General features: G+C 46.8%; 1 protein-coding gene across 2 annotated transcripts in view; it reads left to right on the top strand.

Annotated features, from left to right (window-relative positions):
- SMYD2 (SET and MYND domain containing 2) overlaps window positions 1-17,968 on the top strand; it is a 50,697-nt gene extending 32,729 nt beyond the window's left edge. The window contains exons 6-12 of one of the 2 annotated variants that reach the window (XM_023248067.2): window positions 4,904-4,971; window positions 7,551-7,653; window positions 10,505-10,615; window positions 11,600-11,720; window positions 12,812-12,986; window positions 15,247-15,355; window positions 17,519-17,968. In XM_023248067.2, coding sequence (XP_023103835.1) covers window positions 4,904-4,971; window positions 7,551-7,653; window positions 10,505-10,615; window positions 11,600-11,720; window positions 12,812-12,986; window positions 15,247-15,355; window positions 17,519-17,599 — 768 coding nt within the window. In that variant the 3' untranslated portion in view covers window positions 17,600-17,968. Of the gene's footprint in view, window positions 1-4,903; window positions 4,972-7,550; window positions 7,654-10,504; window positions 10,616-11,599; window positions 11,721-12,705; window positions 12,987-15,246; window positions 15,356-17,518 lie in introns of both variants that reach the window. The other variant, XM_045048767.1, reaches the window with a different exon arrangement.
- The last annotated feature ends 3,507 nt before the right edge of the window (window positions 17,969-21,475 follow it).

Below are 21,475 nucleotides of genomic sequence, written 5' to 3'. Positions count from 1 at the left end.
ACTGATGATGGTGGCTAAGAAGCCTTCAGAGAAGTCTAGGTTTCCCCAAATCGGATCTCATTAAAAAATTAGACTTCTAGACAAGCGCAACTTGGAAGCGGCTGAGGCACTGGAAGCCAGCCGTGTGCATGGCTGACGCCAGACGTGGGCATGGTAGGAACAGGTGAAGAAAGCACAGTGATTACTCTTCAGCCAATGCACTCTGGCTGCATAGATCCTCCTCTTGTGGCCAGGGTGGTTCTTTCTGGCATGACTTACTGGATCAGGTTTCACTCCCTTATATACCCTGCATCTTCCCCTACAAACCGAACGTGTAGTTGGTAAGTGACCTTCCCAGAGGGAGAAATACCAAAAGACTGATCTGTGGGTGGAAATAGCTACATTCTCCTACCAGAACCTTCAGTCTCTAGCTCCACAAAAGACCTTGTCTTCGAACAGAAGCAGCATCACCAAAAGTACCCTTTGACCAAGTAATTCCATTTCTAGGAATCTGTCCTAAGGAAGGAATCAGAGATTATGGATAGTGATCGACATGCAAATTGTCTATTGTGGGGTTCTTTTTAAAATTGAAAAAGAAAAGAGAAAAAAAGGAAAAGAAAAACAAAAAGGAAGTATTACAAGTGGCCAGCAGTATAGGAATTTGGTAAATAAATTATGGCATAGCTTTATGATGGCCTTTATAACTTTTATTTCAACAAATGTCTAAAGATTAGGAAAATGTTGACACAGCGGTAAGTGTGAAAGCAGGATGAAAATTGTGTATAATATGAAAATATGCATATGCTAAAGAAAGGTAAAGTAGAAGTTCACAGTTATCTCCTGAATCATAGAAAATTTTTGTTTTTTTTATTGGTTAATTTTCTGAATTTTGTTTACAATGAGTGTGTATAACTTAAGAAAATACTAAAAAGAAGAAACTGATTAAAAAGCATCCATAATTCTTCCATCTCAAAAATTACATATATGGAGAATGAAATGAGTCTTTATCACTTTTCCAACCCACTTTAACCCCCATGAGAATCACTGCTACCAGTTGAATGAATTCCTTGATGGACATTATGCTATATAGGTATGTTTCTATTTTGTGACTGTCATCATCAAAAATAAACATGCTGTTCTTTGTAAAAGAAAAAATGGATTCCAGTTATGAGTGCTAAAGTAGATTTTCCTGATTTTCAAATTATCCTGGATTTACAACACACTTTCCTACGTGTCCTAAGACAGTGGATTTGCATGATGATGGGAAGCTGAGGAATTGACTAAGTTTCCATTTTTTTATTTTTATTTTTTTATTAAAAAAAATTTTTTTTAACGTTTATTTATTTTTGAGACAGATAGAGACAGAGCATGAACGGGGGAGGGGCAGAGAGAGAGGGAGACAGAATCGGAAGCAGGCTCCAGGCTCCGAGCCATCAGCCCAGAGCCTGGCGCGGGGCTCGAACTCACAGACCATGAGATCGTGACCTGAGCTGAAGTCGGAGGCTTAACCGACTGAGCCACCTAGGCGCCCCTCCATTTTTTTAAAAGAAACTAGATACATGACCTTTTTCTGGACATGGAGAAGGCATGGTTATATGAAAGCATAGGAAAAATGAAATGAATATAGTGTGTACCTTCACTTCCAGCTGTGAAAAAAAAGATCACTTTTCCTCTAACACAGTAATACACGCTGATAGGACTTCTCAGTGTTGGTGTAGTAGATATGGGACCATGTTTTCAGAACTAGAAACCAAGGCACTTGATCTCACAAGCAGGAGTATATTTGTGGTGAAATGACTCAGGATCTCTGAAATTTGGACTGACTCAGAAAATCCAGGAGATACCAATATATATATCTGTATCTGTACACACACACACACACACACACACACACACACACACACGTACATATATTCACATACACATATATAATGGAGATAATTCATTCCTTTTTAGATTTTATATTTATCAAATCATAATATCTGTTCTCAGGTTGTATGTGCATGCGTACACACACATTTTTTTCGTGTATAAATTTGGAAAGGGACATTTAGTATCCCCAAAGAAAACTCTAAAGCAAAACTGAAAAGTGCTGGTCCAGCCCCTTGCCACCCTCTGGCCCCGTCTCTCAGCCTCAGGCTGTGTGTGCTCTGTTCCAGCCTCTGAGCCCTCTCCTCTCTCTGCTTTGTGGGGGGTGTTGTAGGTTAGCCTGTGGCCCAGTAGCAGCTGGCAGCGGGAGATGACTGTGCTCCTCCGACAGCACGGAGGTGCATTTTAATCACTGGGAACATATGCATGGTTGGGAAATGTATTTTTGGTGTGCAGCCTACATCTAGTCTAAATGCTAATTATGAGAATAGCTTTAGCAAAGTACTTACGCCTGATTTGACTTGAAAAAAAGGACAGTGGCCCATGCATCTTTCTTAACATGCAAGTTCACTTTTCTTCTCCAGGGATATTTCAGAAGGGAGGGAAAACTGGCAGGGAAATTGCTATGCAGTCTGGCTTACACACCATCACCGCCTCCCAGGAAGGGACAGTGATGACAGTGTGCTTACAGGCGCCTTTGCCCACAAAGAGACACGCTCACTCTTGCACAGTGAGAGGAGGAGGATGGGGCGGGGGTGGGGGGTGGGGGGGGGGGGGGGGTGGGACGTAGAATCCAGCGACGCAGAACATTCAAGCCTGAAGGAATTTGGAGTCACAGACTGATCCAGTTGAGCTCCATGCAGAGGAAGAGATTAAGAGGCAAAGGAGCGAGTCTCCTGCCCCTTGGAGTTAGTGAGGAGCTATCTGTCCCTCTATCCATTTTGAAAAATTGCTGCTCAGTTCTTATTCTGTCATTCTGCAGACACTGCTGAGGCCTATTAGCATCCAGTCTGAGATCGTGGATCGTTCAGGACCTACTATGGTGCAGGACACATAGTTCGTGCCCCAATACATTTTGTTGAATGAATGAAAATCCCAGTTTACTCTTACCTGATGTTGGTTGTCGGCCATTGGTTAATGGTAATTGATTCGTGTCCTGATAACAGAATAGGCTGGGGGTACTTGAAGTTGGCACCAAAAATACTATGTTAAGTCTTCTACATAAAAATGCCCAACACCCCAGGTCTTCAAAGGCTGTGCATTGTTCTCCTAACCTTCAGTGATCTCTTTTTATGTTGAAAATTGTAAATACTGTTTGTGAATATGTTGAACTTACTGTAAAACCTGCAAGTCAAACCCATCATAGCCTTTACTTCTCTGTGTGCTGAGATTTCCAAGCCTTGACGTTGGCCCTTTAATTTTAAGTAAAATTGCCATATTAATATTCATAGGTGAGAACAATTTTAGAAGAAAATGGTATAGTGTAAAACTCTTTTGTGTTTCCGAAAACTTTGCTGTCTGAATGTCTGGTTTGAACTGACTCCTGTCCTATTCTGCCACTCACTACATACATGGCCCTGAACAAGTTCTTAATCATTGTCCTCTCCCTGAGCCTCAGTGGCCACATCTGTGAAATGGGTTACGTCAGAGTAGTATTGCAGATTTATGAGAGGGTAAATCTGCAGCACCTAGCACAGGGCCTGGCCCAGAGTAAGTGCCCAGGGGATGCTAGTTTTAAAAAGCCCATCCACTGGCCTGAAACGCGCCCGTGCATTGTCTCTGGTATGGAAGAGCATGGTTCTAGCCCATGGGGTGAAATCGTGCAGCATGTGGTGTCTCACAGCCTTCAGGGCAGCTGGGGAGGGGCAGGGGTCTCAGCCTTTGCCACTCGCTTTGGGCAAGTCACTGCTCCTCTCCGACTTCAGCTTCATCATTTGAAAAGTCAAAAGACGGAGTCCCCGTCCACCCCTGAAATTGTAGATACAAATGAAAAACATTCGCTGAATTGTCTCCCAATAGACTGGGTGTGCCTCGAGGGCACAGATGGTGGCCCGTTCACTCTTCTCTGCATAGTGCCCAGCATATGTTCTCAGTGAAAGTCGGCGGGAAGAATGAATTTACGGAACAACACAAACTCGGGGATGTACATTCCCCGTATTTAGCCTTCTAGCTCTAGGTTGGACTTCCAGAATGGTGAGAGTTGCTCTTGGTATTTTTTCAATGTAACATTTCTTTCTAAGGGTTGAGAAAGTCGCCAGTGGTTGATCTGGGCTGAGATGTGAAAGGAAGGTCTCCGTTCCTCAACCTCAGGCACTCGGCCCCTCTGCCTCTCGAAGGCATGGACAGCAGTTAGATTACCTACGGAAGGGCTTTCATTTTTGCCACCTCACTTTATGGGATAGGTACTGATCAAGTGACTTCTTTTGTTTTTAATGTTTCATTTATGGGTATATAGCTGACATACACTGTTACATTAGCTTCAGGTGTACAACATTCACATACATTCGTTCACATACACAGACGTTCGTGTACATTGAGAAACGGTCCCTGCTGTAAGTCTGGTTACCATCTGTCACCCTACAAAGTTAATACAATATTATTGACTGTATTCCCTGTGCTGTACGTTACATCCCCGTGACTTCTTTTTTAACGGGAGGAAATCAAGGACAGAGGGACTCCGTGATGACCTCGAGATCGCATAGCCGATCTGTGGCATAATTGGGATTAGACTCCAGGTATCCTAAGTCCCATGCAAATATGCAAACCTCGGTCCTTGGACATCTTGTAGTGTCCTTGGGCCACTGTGCATAGCAGGGGTAGGTCGGCTACACTAAGGGCACTACATTCCTAACAATTCTGCTTTTGTTTGTTTACACATGAGATTGATGGGTCAGTTTTGTTTGACCAAGGATACCTTGCCAAAAGAAAGGTTTTCACATTGCTAAACTGGAACATCATCCCAGTTAGTTTGTATAAGGTCACAATTAAAGAAATGATTTCTACCCGAAGAGAAGCTTTTGCTCATCTGTTTCTCTCTCCTCTTTTCTCACTGTAGGTTAACTGTAACGGCTTCACAATTGAAGATGAAGAGCTTTCTCATTTGGGATCAGCAATTTTTCCCGAGTAAGCTGAGTTTGACTTCACTTCCTTTTACTTATTTAACACTAATTAGATTTTTTTTTTTTGATTTTTTAAAATAACCTACCTAACTGCATGTGGCAGGCATGAAACTCCAAGTGAATTAAGACACCTTTTTAATTCTACTAGGTTTCAAAATATTTCCCATACATTTAGGGAGCCAAAGGTAGTAGTTAAGAGAACAGTTGCTTGTTAAGTCCTGCTAAGTAGGGAGCTGTTATTAAAGAATCCTCTCTAGTGTGCTTAGAAGGAACAGCCTGTGCCCTGCTGAGAAATTTGCCTTTTGCATATCTTTGGTTCTGGAAATCTTTGGGTCTCTCACACTCAAAGTGAAACACTAATTGCTAACCAAGCATTGCCATAGGCTAACGCAGAGACCGTATCCATCTGTTCCTTCTGAAAAATACTCGTATAGAAACAGCACGGTTTGGGAAGGAGACTGTGCTGAAGTAGTGAACTTGGGAAATTTCAAGGAACGATACGATTCTTCTTTACTTCAGGGATACTTAAGTAATTCAAGAAAGGCTGGCCAGTTGACTGTTGGAGATCTTTGTAGCTCTGACTGTAATGGATTGCCAAAAACGGCTTTGCCCCTTGCCTCTGATGGAGTGGGTATTTTCAGAATGCTTCAGTTCCCTGAAATCAAGTCCTCCCCTCACAGATGGAGCAAAGGAGCCTTTCCTGCATCCCCTGAGTTAATCCGCCCTGTGGGTTGGTGATGTTGCTTAATATATACTAGAGGCTCCTTTGGCTTTGGGTTGCCGAAGGTAAAGGAGGCACCCACACACTTAAGCACGGAGGACATGTGAGCTCCTGGTGGGTCGGTCTGTTGCTGCCCGCATCTGCACGTCCGATGGGTCTGAAGGATAGAGAAGCATCTCTGTACAGGCCCACATCTCCTGAGCCACTGCCATCGGCTTTCCTGACTGGCGAAACAGAAGGTTGATTCACACAATAGTGTCCCTGTGGCCAAAATGGTGTCGTCTGCCGTTTGAATTCTGATAGTGAGGAAACAAGGGTTTGGGGGAAAAGCTCTTTTGGACTTTTGCTCTTGGGAAAGGGAAGGAGGAAAAGAGAAAGGCCGTTAGATCCTCTTTAGAAGGCTCTTACAGACAACTTCAGACATGGACGAAGCTCTGGAATGTCTCTCCTCTCAGTGTTTTCAAGGCTAAGAGCAAGGTTAAGGGTGGTATTTGAGGGTTTGCCCTTCGCAGTGATCATCGCAAGAGAATGATGCCACCGAGAGCATGAATGTTTCAGGTTCTTTGCCTTAGTGAATTTCCCTCACCTGTATTAAAAGGATGTCCAGGAGCCTGGCTTGAAATGAACGAATAGTTCTACACAAGGTTCTAGAAAGCTGCTTTTCCTCTAATAACAACGTTCAGCGCATTTGTTTATCAGATTTCCCAGGGCCTGATCGCCTGGCCACCACTTGTCAGCAAGCTCGGTGGGCTGTCATGCGTGGCGGGGGTGACCCTTGCTAAGGACAAGACGAGTTATCACCGGCCCAAGGCCAGCCACACACCCCATCACTCAGGCCTCTGGCAGCTGGCGGGTGGGAGAGGGCCACTCCCTCTTGAGTACAGCAAACCTGGGGCAGCTCACCGGTCAGGCTTCCCGGCTCTTTGCCCATTTGGCCCCGGGGCAAATAGGAGAGGGGTTTTGGTTGCCGAGGGTTCAGGCAAGTGACACTGGCCACCAGAGCAAAGATACATATGGATGTGAGTGTCCATATGAGCCCCAGTTTCCAGGCAGTTTTAATTGGGGGAAAAAATCCCTTTGGGCTGAAATCGTATCGCCATTGTGATTTCAAAGGCAGCATTTTCAGAGATCAAGCACTTTTTCCCTGTAGTTTAGAAATTTCTGTTCTCAGAACTTTGACCTTGATATAATCAGAAAGCTCAAAGCCCCTCGCATAGGCGAATCTCTCTGTCCTCTCCGTCCCTGAAAAGCAGACAGTAAGCAGCAGGAACAGTAATGTCCCAATTTTCCAGATGAGGAAATTGAGGTGCAGAGAGAGACACAGATAGGCTTCTGAGGGCCCCTCTGGGGACCACAGGCCCTCCCCAAGGAAGCCGGAGTCTCCCACAGGGGCAGCCTCTCAGCATCTGAAGAAAACCCGTTAGAAATAATCCACTAATAGAAAAAGCTGCTTGGAGACAGCAACCCGTTTGTCCTGTGCAGTGTCCTCTGGAGCAGCTTGCTGCGGGGGCTGGGTTTGGAGTCCTTCCTCCAACAGGAAGGAATGTTCCTGGGAGTTGTTGTCGCTGCTGTTTTTATTGTTACGTGTTTTTTATTTTTGGCCGAGATAACCGCTATTTGGAATTGTGAATTTCGCTTCTCGATACTGTTAAAGATGTTAGGTCCGATTATAAATAACACGCAGAAAAACAACCTCTTAGAATATGGTAGCCAACTGTTAGGTTGTTTTGTGGTTTTGTTTTTGTTTTTAAACATCCTACCAAGATCCAGTTCCTGCAACTTCATAAGTAAACAGCCAGGGATTTACCTGAACAGTCTGCCTGCCTTCTTGAGAAAATTGGGTTTTCTCTTCTGATTGACAGCGTTGCACTCATGAATCATAGTTGCTGCCCCAATGTCATTGTGACCTACAAGGGGACGCTAGCAGAAGTGAGAGCTGTACAGGAAATCAACCCGGGAGAGGAGGTGAGTGCGTGGCGCCTGGCGGCTGTGGCCTAGTGCTTCCGACGGCTGTGTTAAAAGGTGGCGTGGAAAAATCAGTGTGGCCTCCGTGGACGAGAGTGGCTGTGAATGACTCTGGCAGTCACAGTGTGTCCGCCCTTAGGCCCTCCAGGGTTAGTGATCAGATCTGTGACTTATGGCTTAGACTCCCACACTTTTGCCTTCCAGTTTGGTGCTCACCATTTCCTTATGTGGCTAAGAAAAAAACAGGAAAGAATAAATTTGAGCTAAATTCCTTACAGAGATTTGTAGAGCTATACAGAGAAAGGAGACTACCCAAATGACCAAAATGAAACCTCTTGAGAGTTTCTATATTTCTTTCTTTTTTAAAAAAATTTTATTTATTCAGAGAGAGAGAGCAAGAAAGCATGAACTGGGGAGGGGCAGAGAGAGGGAGAGAGAGAATCCCAAATGGGTTCTGCACGGTCAGCACAGAGCCCGACATGGGGCTCGAACCCACAAACTGAGATCATAACCTGAGCTGAAATCAAGAGTCAGACGCTTAACCGACTGAGCCCCAGGCGCCTCGAGAGTCTCTGTATTTCTGTTGCCAAATAATTGAGCTTGAGCTTTTTTTTTTTAATGTTTTATTTATTTTTGGGAGAGAGAGAGAGAGAGAGAGACAGAACACGAGTGGGGGAGGAGCAGAGAGAAAGGGAGACACAGAATCGGAAACAGGCTCCAGGCTCCGAGCTGTCAGCACAGAGCCCGATGCGGAGCTCGAACTCACAAACTGTGAGATCATGACCTCAACCGACTGAGCCACCCAGGCGCCCCGAGCTTTTTCTTTTCTGATTAGTGAACTTCTTCCCCCAAAAGGTCAACACTCTTGTTATCTAAAGAGAGAAAAAGCAACTGACCAGTAGCTGACGAGTTAAAGCTCCAAGTGACACATCAGCATTTCACAACCCATCAATGCCACATCTCCAACTCCAGAGAGACTGATTTTGAGGACTGCTGTTCAGGTGGTGGCTTGTACATACTATACTCTCAGGGCAAGTAGAGGCTGGCTGTGACCGAGAGGTACCCTCCTTGTTTCAGGGACGTGGAGAAACCCAGGTGTTCGGTCACCTGTGCAGCGATTCCCTCCCCTTTCCCACACGCTGCCTCCACGACTACCTTCTAAGACGCGTCATCTCCAGAAAGCTCAAAAAGGCTGCCTGGCAAATTGCTACATGAATGCTTTGTGTTCTTAAATGAATAATAAAATCTCTAGCAAGGACACGTGGATTTGTAATCACACCCTTCAGAGTCAGGTTCAGTTTGGTGATCTCCACTGCCATTTTAAGGTGCCTATCTGGGTATTTTAAAATTTGAAGACCGTGATCTGTGTGCCAAATGCTCGAGGCCTTGGCTTCTCTGGAAGTTGTTAACCAGCCCACAGCCATACTAGGAGCTGAATGAAGTCCAAGGCACAGGTTAGACTTCCTGTCGTCTGCTTCACTCATCAGGACGAGGGACCCTGTTTTGGGCTGGGGCACCTTGGGTACCAGATGTCTGGCGACCGCCGTTACGCCTCTTCTGTTAAAATAGACCCATCTCAGCCGGCCGGAAAGTGAGTCACCAGGCTCCAGTGCTCCCACAGGCTGGCTGGAGACTGAGCGGTTTGTCACCTAGAAGGGCTCTGTCTGGGCCAGAGCGGCGACACTGAGCGGCCTCTGTCGCCACCTTCTGGGCCCTGGTGTCTGTTGCGTCTTGTGTCCATCAGTCATTTCAAAGAACTGAGGCAGCTCTGGCCACGCGAGGCCGGGCAGGGCTGGCTCCTGTTGTTGGTTTGCCCTCACGCTCCGACGGATCTGAGATGCAGTGACCCCGCTTTGGGGAAGTCACTGCCCTGGGGGAGACTTGCCCTTCAAAGAGGGTGTCAGATGAGCTGCAGGGTCTCCAGTGCCGCCCTTGGGGTCTGGGAGAGCTTGGCTTGGCCGTGCCTGCAAGCACCTAGCCCCGCGCGAGTGCCCCCTGCCTGCCTGCCAGTGCCCGAGGTTACTGGCACGCGGACGGCTTTGTGACATCCATCTGTTCAGTCAGACATTTGCCTGATGGTGTGGGATGCGCAGCGAGCGCTGTCCCAGTGAGTAGATAATGGCCAGTTAAATGCCCGTCTCCTCCATATGCTCCAAGCCCCGGTTATAGACCCCGTTTGAAAAAAGCAAGGACGGGAGAACCCAGTGAGCCCAGAGGCAAGACTTTTCCAAGTTCTCTGGCCCAGCTGGGTCAGGCAGTGGCGTGCTGGCGTCCTGGAAGCTGTGTCCTCCCTGTGCTGACTTGTCCCGCCCGCCGGGCCCAGCGTCTTGTCCAGCTGATGGAAGGGAAACCTATCAGTGTGTATGTGTCCATGCTTCCCCCCCACCCAGCGATGCATCTGGGCCGGCCCAAGCTGTGCAAGACAAGAGGATAAATAAAGGCCAGGCAGAGAGAGGCCAGGCCCAATCTCAAGGATGATAGAGTCTTTGCCCAGTGGGGCCTTGGCTTCTACACGTGTGACGGCATCATGTGCTTGCTGGGACAAGTCCACAGCTTGCTGTCTTCGGGGAGGCCGGGGTGGGGAGGCTTTCAACCCTCCAGTTTACTGTTTGGTGGGCTTCTGGATTCTCTGGTAGGTGGCAAGAGAGGCCCTTTCTCTCCATCACAAGGAGGTGGACAACACTGGGGGACTGCTGACATTAAAGAATTCAGTGAGCTAAAGGGAAGAACATACCCCAAACTGTGGCTTCCTCAGTGCTCATCCCTGTAAGTGTTTGCAGAGCCACAGAAAGGATGAGGAGCAAGTTTACCTGTAGCAGCTTGTGTTTTCCACCTTTCGGACCCCCCTCAGGTTTTCACCAGCTACATCGACCTCCTCTACCCAACCGAAGACAGGAATGACCGGTTAAGAGATTCCTACTTCTTCACCTGCCAGTGCCAGGAGTGCACCACCAAAGACAAGGTAGGCCGATGGGGTCAAGGTGCTGACCGTAGCCTGCGTCTCAGGCCCTCGCTGCCAGTCGGGTATCCTGTCTGACTTGGGGTGTCTCCTCCTGCAGTATTTTTCACATGTCTTGCCAAGGTGGCTAGAAGGAAGCTAGTTACACCAGGCCTCTGTTTAAAGCCGATCCTCACAGCTGATTGAAACATTTCCATTTCACTGTGCACATAAGAGAAGGATTTGCCAAACGGCTATTTCTTGGAAAGAACTGGCTGCTTAAAAGAGAGGGAAGGGGAAAAGCACACGAGAGGCTTCCCAACCTCTTCACGAGAATAAGGAACATTTTCCCTGGCATTGCCAATATCATTTTGCCCATGCCACCCTCCTTATTCTCTTGATTCATAGATGTGTGGACACACGTATCTGCCCATAGCAAACACACTCTAAGTGTGCTGCCTGGATAAGGACTGTCTAGAAAATTCACACACACACACACACACATATATATATATATATATATATATATATATACACATATATATATTATATATATTACACATATATACTACACATATATATTACACATATATATTACACATATGTATTACACATATATAATATATATTAATATTTACTTATTTATTTTGAGTGACAGCGCATGAGCAGGGGAGGGGCAGAGAGAGAGGGAGAGCGAGAGAATCCCAAGCAGGCTCCGTGCAGTCAGTGCAGAGCCCCGTGAACTGTGAGATCATGACCTGAGCCGAAAACAAGAGTCGGACGTATAACCGATGGAGCCACCCTGGCGCCCCTAGAAAATTATTTTTGTTTGTTTTTTGTAAAAAGGTAATGGAGTACTAGGTTTCCCTTAGATGCGTTGCCCGATTTCCTTTCATTCTTTTGTAACTTTAGAATGGGCAAGCCTCAAAATATACTGTTTGAGGGGTTTCCCCATCAGTGTCGTCTCCATGGGAGATAACACCTTGCACTTGTGGACGTTTCCCCCAGGATAAGGCCAAGGTGGAAATCCGGAAGCTCAGCGATCCACCAAAGGCGGAAACCATCCGTGACATGGTCAGATACGCACGCAACGTCATCGAGGAGTTCCGGAGGGCCAAGCACTACAAATATATCCTTTACAACTTTACAACAGAAGTTTACTGTCCCTCGCCTTCAAGAGGTGCCGGAGAGCTGGGAGGAGGGAGCAGAAGGGCAGGTGTAAGGCTTTGAACACGAAAGAATGAATGGCTCCCAGGAAATGTGGGAAGAATTACTGACCACCCATGACTTGGTGTCAGCCACGCCCAAGTTTTAGGATGTTGATTTCATCTTCTTTCTCCTCGTTTCACTAGTTTGGTCAGGAGCTGGATGTGGGGGAGGAGTTTTATTGTGTAAAGTTGTGGAGAAGAGTTCCTTGACGGCCCTCATTACTTGGGTGTCATACTCCAGGCAAGCGCAGCACGAAGGGCTTTGCTTACATTATTGTACCCAGTCCTCACAGGGACACACAAGAACACACAATGTTGCCATCCCCATGTAGCAGGTGGGAACAGACTCTTAGGTAGCAGGTAATTTGCCCAAGGGACAGAGCCCGCCAGGATTTTTCCCCCGGTCTGCTGACTACCATAATCCATATTCTTAACCGTTACATTCTAGCATTTTCTTGGGCTGAAAATTTCCCCCACATTTACACTGGAGGAAATTGAAGAAAGGCATGTTTTGTTTTGTTTTTTTCTTAGCATAAAAAAGAACTTTTTCTTCAGAAATGCTTCAGCCGAAGTACTGAGCTTGGGTGAAGGTTTAAATTTAACTAGAAGGTTGAGATTTGTGATCCTAAACATGGTTTACAGCTGACCTGAGGGTCTATTCCCTGGGGCTAAAAGTTTTCAAATTGTGTTTGATAGTTGAGGCCTTCAGTTTTCTTCTGAAGTTTGTTTCTTTAAGAAAAAAATAATTGCCAGGGTGCCTGGGTGGCTCAGTCGGTTAAGCGTCCAGTTTCGGCTCAGGTCATGAATTCATGGTTTGTGTGTTTGAAAATTTAAAAGAATTTTCTTTAAAAGAAAAAAATAATTGCCTTTCACTTTTGCTTGGCTTTCTGTAATTGACTTTTGCAGAAGGCGAGGGTAGGGGCGGAGTGCACCCGAGTAACGGCTGGAACCGGCCTCTGGAACTGTCCAAGCCGAGAGGCCTCAGCCTGTCCTTTCCTTAACGCCAGAGCACCCCCTAGTGAGCTGCTGGAAATCTGTGAGCTCAGCCAGGAGAAGATGAGCTCCGTGTTCGAGGACAGCAACGTGTACATGTTGCACATGATGTACCAGGCCATGGGCGTCTGCTTGTACATGCAGGACTGGGAAGGAGCCCTGCGATACGGACAGAAGATCATTAAGCCCTACAGGTGATGGCAGTGGCTGTTTCTGATCGTCTTAGCGGGGAGCAGAATTTGGGGCTTGGAAATGTGTACCTCGGCTGTGTTGTTTTCTGACCGCGCTGTGTGGGAACATGCTAGAACAGCGTTCTCTCGCTGCACCCACACCGGGAGGCACAGGTGCAGGGTGCTTCTGCATCAGGCCTGGCATCTGGAAGAGAACGCTTGTAGAGGCAGGTGTGGGGTTATGAAGGGGGTGCTGGGGCAAGAGCCCCCCAGGGCCTCTCCAGGGTGCTGTATCCAAAGTAGTTAATTCAGATCTGGATTAAAAAGCCACTGGCTTGTTTCTTTTTCCTCCTGTGCCTTCCAAGTGAAACACACTTATTACCTGGTAACTGGTGGTCCCACATCCCTGCTTTTCCATCGTTACTCACACCATCCCCTTCTTGTGTTTTTTAAAATTGCTTCCCGGTTTGCAAACAGGGAAGTGCCGGGACCATTGAGTTGGCTCTGGTTGGTTACCCATTATCTACCCTGCTAGTTCTGAATACAGCAAGTTGGATTTTAACTTAGAGTAATAATGAATGTTGGCCCCGGGGAAGTTTCCTGTCGAGAGGGTTTTTAAACCTTAAAGTGTGTGACAGATGGAGGTCGTGGCAGTTTCCTCTGGCTCCGATTAGCCATTTCAGGGCTGGGATGGCCTAGATCTTATCAGTGGGGCACTTGTTAAACACATTACCATTGTGCATTTGCAGGGTCTCACCAAGACCAAGTGGCTCAGAATCTCTGGGCATTAGCTCTGAAATCCCTGTGCCCCAGAAGCACCCCAGGTGTTTCTCCTGGATTTGAGAAGCCCTCAGTTCTCCCTCACTATCCAAGGTTGGGGACTGTAAAGTTTGGGTCTGGTCTGGATTTCCACTGCCTTCCCCTTCCCCTGCGCTACCCTGACTAGCCATCAGGGGGAGCTCAAGGGAAGCCAGCTCCTAAAATCTACTCTTCGAAACAATTTGCTACATCACAGACTCTCTCACAACCTATCTTCTTCCTGAGGTGGGTGACAAAGTCCTCTGGGCTTATGCACAGAGCCTTTTATGAGATCTAGAGGGAGGGAGGGTAGGGATGAGAGAGAGAGAGAGAAAAATGAGAATGAATGAAATAATCTTAGCTTTGTGCTCCCTCTCCCAGCTGGGCCTTGCTCTGCTGGACACTTCCTTAGCTTGGTGAGCCCCTCCCGGAGGCCAGCTCTGGCTTTCTGTGGGGCCACTGGCACCAACGCTTCCTCCAGGCAGCGTGCTGCCTGCCCAGGAATACAGATAGAATGCATCGTCTCGTATGGATGGATCTTGAGCTGTACAGACGGGTCTGTAAATAAACACCTGCCCACACACGTACATTCTCTCTCTCCTCGTCCTGTCCCGCCCATAAGCTGCCTCCTGCTGTCTTTCCTAGGCAGGCCCTACCAGTCGGCCTTCAGTTAAAACCAGACAGAGAACGGGGCTCTGGGTGGCTCCATCGGTTAAGTGTCTGATTCTTGATTTTGGCTCAGGTCGTGATCGCACAGTTCGTGAGATCAAGTCCCACGTTGGGCTCTGCACCGACAGCATAGAGCCTGCTTGGGATTCTCTCCCTCCCTTTCTCTCAAAATAAATAAATCATCTTTAAAAACAATAGCTCCCACTCCCCCAAATTATTCCCTGCTTTTGAAAACAAAACAGAGAGAACGCCTACTGTATGTAAAGCCCTCTGCTGGACAACAGAGAAAGCAAACCCAGAGGAAGTAGGTGTTCTCCTGACTTCAGAGAGCTGACAGCTTTGTTAACTCAAGTGACAGCCATCGAGTGTGACAGAAAGTTGGGTTCTGGAGACACACGGGTGTGTGTGTAACACTGACAGGCGTTCTGTCTTTTTACTGTGAGCGGATAGGCCTAATCTGCCAATGTCTGTGAGGAGACGGGCCCAGATAAATGGGGGATTCACTTTCGAAGATGTTTTCCCAGTGCCCTGCTTTGAGTGCACCTGAAACAAAAACCTGGGACTGGGGTCGAATGTCACGTTTTCGGTGTTTTTATGCAGGATTTCTCCTGCAGTTTTGACGTCGCTTTTCAGAAACACACACACTTGCGTGAAATGAAGCGCATCTGCGTGCTCAGGCAGGGTCGAACCATCCACGGTGCCCACCCAGAATTTGCCGGGGCCTGGAGGAGCCTGGCTGCCATGGGGTCATGGGGCCTGGCCTGCAGGCTGCTTGGCGCCCTTTGACGGTGGCCTGTTATCTCCTCTCTTCTTCCAGCAAACATTACCCCCTGTACTCCCTCAACGTGGCCTCCATGTGGCTGAAGCTGGGAAGGCTGCACATGGGCCTGGAGAACAAAGCTGCTGGAGAAAGAGCCCTGAAGAAGGTGCGTCTGCAACAGGCTGGGGGTCCCCGCGCCCCGCGGCCCCTTTGTCTCCCGCCCTCGCACCTGGTTGGGCTGAGGGACTGAAGTCACGGAGAACCGCCCAGCTCTGGATCCCCCTCTGGCAGGGACGTGGGAGGCAGGGGGTTGGGCAGGTTGGGGTATAGTAAGTGATGGAGCCTTTGCCCTGTCTGTATCCGGGCCCTCCCTTGGGGGAAGGGCTGCACACACTGAGAGGGGCTGGCTGTGACTCTCGGCACAGCCCGAGCACGGGGGGATGGGGGTGCGGCCCCCGGCCCGCATGAAGCCCTGGAAGCGGACAGGGGCCACGGGACGGGTCAGGAGACTGTGGTGAGGGAATCGTCTGTGTGTCTGCCTTGAGGACTGGGATTTATTCTGCCCAGTTGAGGTGAAATCAAGGCAGTTGGATTGAGAGAGTTCCTCAGGATTACGATGATGCGTTTGCAGTTTCTAAAGCGCACTGAAAAACCATCATCATTGTTCATCAAGTACCAGTTATGTGCCAGGACCCTTTCAATTCTCACAAAAATGATACAGGTTTTCTGGTAGAAAAATGGAGATTCAGTCGGAGGCCTTCATGCAGACTGGGGTCTTCCTGCGTCGAAAGCTCCACTTGCCCAGGCTGTGACCAGCACACAGGGGACACCAGGACCCTGGGCATGTGCCTCCCTCAGTGTTTGACTGCTCTGTGCTGCCGGTGGGTGAGGGGGCCTGGCCCTGACCTTGCACCTTACAGTAGCTGGAGTCACCGTCCCGAATATCAATTCTCATTCTTTACGTAGCAGTTAACAGTTGAGGAACTGTAATCTTTGGGTCAGTCTGTTGATCCTTTAAGAGAGTGTCTGTAAAAGTTGGGGCCAGACTCTCTCAGACTTCCTAGTAGACTACTTGGGAAGATGGTATTAGGTCCCACATCCCAAATGGAAGGGTCGAGACCTGACCAGGCTGGCGATGTGAGCTAAGCATGTACTTTTCTGTTTTGAAACCATAGAATTTACCTCCTAAGAGAACAGATTTGTTGCCTTGGTGAGTTGAGGGAAAGTGGGCCAGTAAGGTCACAGTTGCAAGGTGCTGGTGTTTAGTAATGAGGTACGAGAACAGTGAAGGACGAAGTAGCTCCGAAAAAGGACTGTGAATTGTGAAATTAACACAGTAGAGGCATTTGGACAGGACATTCCCGAGTGTCCCGAAGGCTCACGCTGTTCCTTGGCCTGCCTCCTTTTGGTTTGAGATTTAGGAAGAGAATGGTACAATGGAAAGGATCATCTATCAGAGTCACAGGCCATCAGAAGTTCCCTGTTCGGGAATTTAAGTTTTTCTGTCCGCAATGGAGTTGAATACAGAACAAAATAAATTCTTACCGATAACATTTGGTCTGTACTTCCTATATGCCGGATGCTGTTCTAAACACCGTATGTGTACTGACAACTCGGAGGCATCATTCTTATTTCGCAGATGAGGAAAATGAGGCGCGGAGCAGTTAATTGCCCAAGGTCACACAGGTGGGAAATGATGGGGCCACTGGCACCTCTTCGGTTTATATTACTTCACTGTAAAGATGCCTTATTAAATATGTTCTCTCCAGCTGCCTCAAATGAAAGCTGCAACGACCTTGAAGTTTTGGGTTTTGCTTTTGTTTTTAAGAATGTGTATTACAAGGAAAGCATGCATTTTTCGAAAGGGAAAAACGACTTAGTCGTGTCTTAGAGATGAGCAGTGTCGACTAAAATCAAAACAGGTTCAGTATGAAGTTCACCGTGGCCTTTTCTGTTCCAGCACCGCGTGTACTGGGTTCAGCACAGATAATTCTATCCCTACAGCATTTTCTACGGCAAGATCTAGAATGTCATGAGATCAGTTTCTCTGTATCATTTCTTCAACTGTTGTAGAATGTTGTACTCGGCAGTACAGACTGGGTGACTAGTTGGTCATCAGATAATCTTGTCTATTAAAAAGAAAAGAGAGAAAAGAAAGAAAAAAAAGCCAGACTCTGGAAGAGAACATGGCTCCAGGAGCCAGGATGTATCCTGTGCCTTGGAGCTGAGAAGTCTTAGCTGGAGTTAAGTTAGCCCAGGGTGCAGGTTAGGGGAGGGGGAGGGGCTGCCTTCAGGCTCTCAACCCTTTCCTCGTCTCCGTCTTTCCTAGGCCATCGCGATAATGGAAGTGGCTCACGGGAAAGACCATCCGTACATTTCCGAGATCAAACAGGAGATTGACAGCCACTGAAACTACGCCTACATGTTAGTTTTTATTTAAATGTTAGTGCAGAAGCCTTCAAGGATTTGAATATTTCATTCAAGTTGTACACATCACTCCCGCATTTCTGTAAAATCATTGGAATGAAAAACAATACCTGCCCTTAAACCTTACACATGCCCCCCCCCCTGGAAATTGGTCTTAATCTTTAATCTTAATACCAAAATAATTTTTGAATGCTTTTCTCCCCCCCGCCCCCCCAAGAGATAATGGCATGGTTTCAAATATCATATACTTTGGAAAGATTGAATTAAAATATGCGATTCTTTTCCCTTTCATGCCTGTTCTAATGTGCTGAACAAACCTGGATGATGAAAGAGAATAAAACAGATAATGGTATCAGAAGTTTGTCTTTTCTTCTGTGGGGAGGATTTCAAAGTGGCAGTGGAGGCCGGGTGTGGGAGTGCGGGCGTGGGGGGCAGGCGGCCACTTAGTCTGTAGTGACTTTCAGGGATCAGTGCCTGTGGAGGAGAAAAGAGAGAAGGTACAATTAAGTGACCTGCATACCACCCCCGCTCCCCGGGCAGGAGAACGTGTCTGTCTTGAGTCATGGGTCTAGTATCTGGAATCCCTTCTGTGCATAAAGGTGCATCTTGCATGCTTGGCTTCCTTGGCTTTTTTTTTTTTTTTCTTCCTCTGTCTGAAAGCAGACTTTCCATTTCTCATTTCTGTTGACTGTTCTATGCAGTGCTGTCCGTGTTTGGAAACAATCCAGGATAAGCTTGAGAAGGAAAAAAAAATTTTTTTCCTTACCAACTCTGTGTTATTGAGCAAACACTGATCCCTCCCCGCGCGGCCGGCCGGCAGGAAACCAGCTCCCTACTGCCTGGATGGCAGCAACCAGGGGACTGTTTGTTAGCAACAGCCGCGGAGGACAGGGCCAGGGACCGGGCTTGCTTGGGGTGCAAGGGTGTTTCCTGGAGGAGTTTCTTGCAGTCCAAAGCGAGGAACTTCCCCATTAGGTAATAATTAAAGCCTGTGGAGTTTACACTTCAGCTTCCATAGCGTGATCCGCAAGCAGCTTGAACAGCTGAATCCTGAACGTTACCCTTCCTGCCTCATCGACACCCACACGCATGTCTCACGCCCACACATCTCACACCCACACGCCTGTCTTGCACACACAGTTAACGGCACACCGTGGGATTCAGCAGGCAGAACGCATTCTCTTATTCAGAGAAGTGCACTAAGATGCTTATTGAACACCTACTGTATGCAGAACGCTGTATGGCTCTCCACGTGCAGAGATGCGTTAGGCACGGTCCTGGGTCCTGGTTCCAGGGAGTTTCACCTTTTAAGAAAAGGCTACTTTACTCTGTAGCTAAGCCTACAATAAGCTTAGCCCACCACCTCCAAAGGTTTTATAAACCTTCTGAAAGTAACAGTTTCTCAATTGTACATAATACTGGAAACGTGAATTGTTCTTTCTTCTTGTCCGCTCCCATTCCCCAGATGTAACCCCTGGAAACCATGTGCTTACGTGGTCCCAGGTTTTCCCATGCCTGTGCAGGAGGTACATGTAAATCGATTTAGAAAACCAAAGGCAGGATGGTACTGACATACTGTTTCAGAATCTGTCTCTGGCTTAACAATATGGACCTGTTTTTAGTCCAGCTTTTACAGATTTTCTTCATTCTTTTTAGAGTCAGAACATTGCAGTGAATGTGTCCTATTTTATTCATTCTGTTTATGGACACGTGGTTTTTCCAGGTTGCTGTTCCTATCAACAGTGCCGCAGGGCACAGTCTTAGATGCAGAACTTTGCTGTCAGGTGGGACCATGTGGGGGGGGGATAGATTCCAAGAAGTGGAATTTCAGGAGCATGTACTGGTGACTTTTTAAAATTTGAATAAATATGGCCACATCTCCTTTTTAAAAAACTGCAACAGGTTCTAAGGCTGTAATATTTGTAGTATTTGTTTTCCTCTACCATCATAACGGCACTGTACTATACTATTTGATTTTTTTTTTTTTTTTGGCCAGTCTACTGTGTGAAATACTTTGTTTGAGATGCATTTATTAATGAGGTCGGGCACTTGCTCCAAAACCAAGGAATCCGTATGTTTCGTCTGTGAGTCAGCATTCATGGCCATTGTCTATCCTGTTTATGTCTCTCATAATAATTTATAAGAGCTCAGTGTATTTTGGGATATTAGCTCTTTGCCATGTCCTGAAAATATTTTCTCTCTCTAGTTGTCCATTAATTTTATTTTTCATGACACTTGCTATAGAGAAAAGATTGTTCTCATCCTTAAATGAAGAAAAGAAATAAAACAATTTTTTAAAGTCTTTGCTCTACCTGGAATTATTTTATTTAGAGATCCAGTTGTACTCTTTACAATTTTTAATATTCAAAATTGCTAGCCACTTATGGCGGCATGATTTATTGATTTATTTTCCTCTGCTGATCTGAAATGGTCCCATTATCATTCCCTTAAGATTTAGGTTTATTTCTGTATTCTTAATTATTGTGGCATCACCACACTTTTAGTATCTATTAGGGCTAATCTTCTGTGTTCTCTTGAATTTTTCTGACCATTCTCCCACATTTAGCCCTCCGAAGTACTTGAGAATCCTTTGGCCAAGCCCTCTCCTGGCCTTCCCTCCTCCCTCACAAAGTGCTCTTCGATATTAGAACTGCATTGGAGTGAACTGACCTCTCCGTAACATGAGTCTCTCTACCCAAGAACGTGGGGAGTTTATCAATCCATCTGCTTTGCCTCAACACGGGTAGGCTTTGTTTAGACACGTCCTACACATTGATCTCAATTCTTAGATGTTATGTTTTCAACAGCAGTTATGAATGAGCCCTTTTCTTCCATTGTGTTTCTTAACATGTAAGTCAGACGGCATTTCCCCATTTATTTTTATTAAGGGAAATAAGAGGTAAAATCACAAAATAGACCTGTTTGATCCTGCTTTTTTGTCCTTTCATCGCAGATCTGTGTAGGTTTTCCTTATATTTATCTTTTGCTCTTGGGGTTTCTTCTCTTTTAAAAAAATGTCCTCCTCCAGCTCCGTGCACAGCCTGGAGATAAAACGGGTCTACTAGGGGTTACTGTTTTATCTCCACATTGTACGATAAGACCGCTTTTTCTGTTCGTTATCCAAAGAAAATGAGCTGAGTCCGTTTACTCATCCGCGGAAGAGAAAACAAACTACTGCTTGTTCCTCTTTTCTCCCCATTTGCTCGCCATCCCCTTTTCACCCCAGAGTGGCGCACCGTAGTCTCATTTTTGCGGTGTGACATAAGCTGGGACCTCAGCGGGTCCAGGCTCCTTGTGTAGTGACAGGGTAGTAAATGAGTAACACAGAAGCGCGTATGTTGTCCCGTTACTTATCAAAGGTCCGTAAAGCATCCACCCTCTTCCCCGGGGGTTCTCACTGTGTGTCGATGGCAGCTGAGGGGCTGAAATAAGGGCCAGGCAGCCTTCTTTAAACCTAGACAGGAGCTGCTGATGACACTGAAGGACAAACCAAGGATGGGGGTGTCCCAGAGCAGCCCAGGGCCTGCGGTTTCCAAGTCGGCGGCTTGGGGTCTGAGGAAGTGACAGCTGCGGGCTGGGTCTTGGCGCTTGGTAAGGGTTATCGTGGCATTTGTGAGAAAGATCCCTTTCTAATGTAGCCTTCACTCCATCTGCCTAGTGATCACCCTTGTCGGGTTCGTTTGTTTTTTTTTTATAATAAGGACAACTTTGGAAATTTCAAACGATCGGGTTATACAGGAATGAAAAGTGGGTAGAAGTAAATGGGCTTTAACAGAGTGAAAATGCAGACTTTCCTAGGCAGTTTTGCCTCGGAAAATCATCCTACAAGTAAAGGATGTAGATGCTTTCAACTGATGTA

Source organism: Felis catus, chromosome F1 (genome assembly GCF_018350175.1).
Source record: "Felis catus isolate Fca126 chromosome F1, F.catus_Fca126_mat1.0, whole genome shotgun sequence".
Lineage (NCBI taxonomy): Eukaryota > Metazoa > Chordata > Mammalia > Carnivora > Felidae > Felis > Felis catus.
This window is presented reverse-complemented; position numbering and strand designations above follow the sequence as displayed.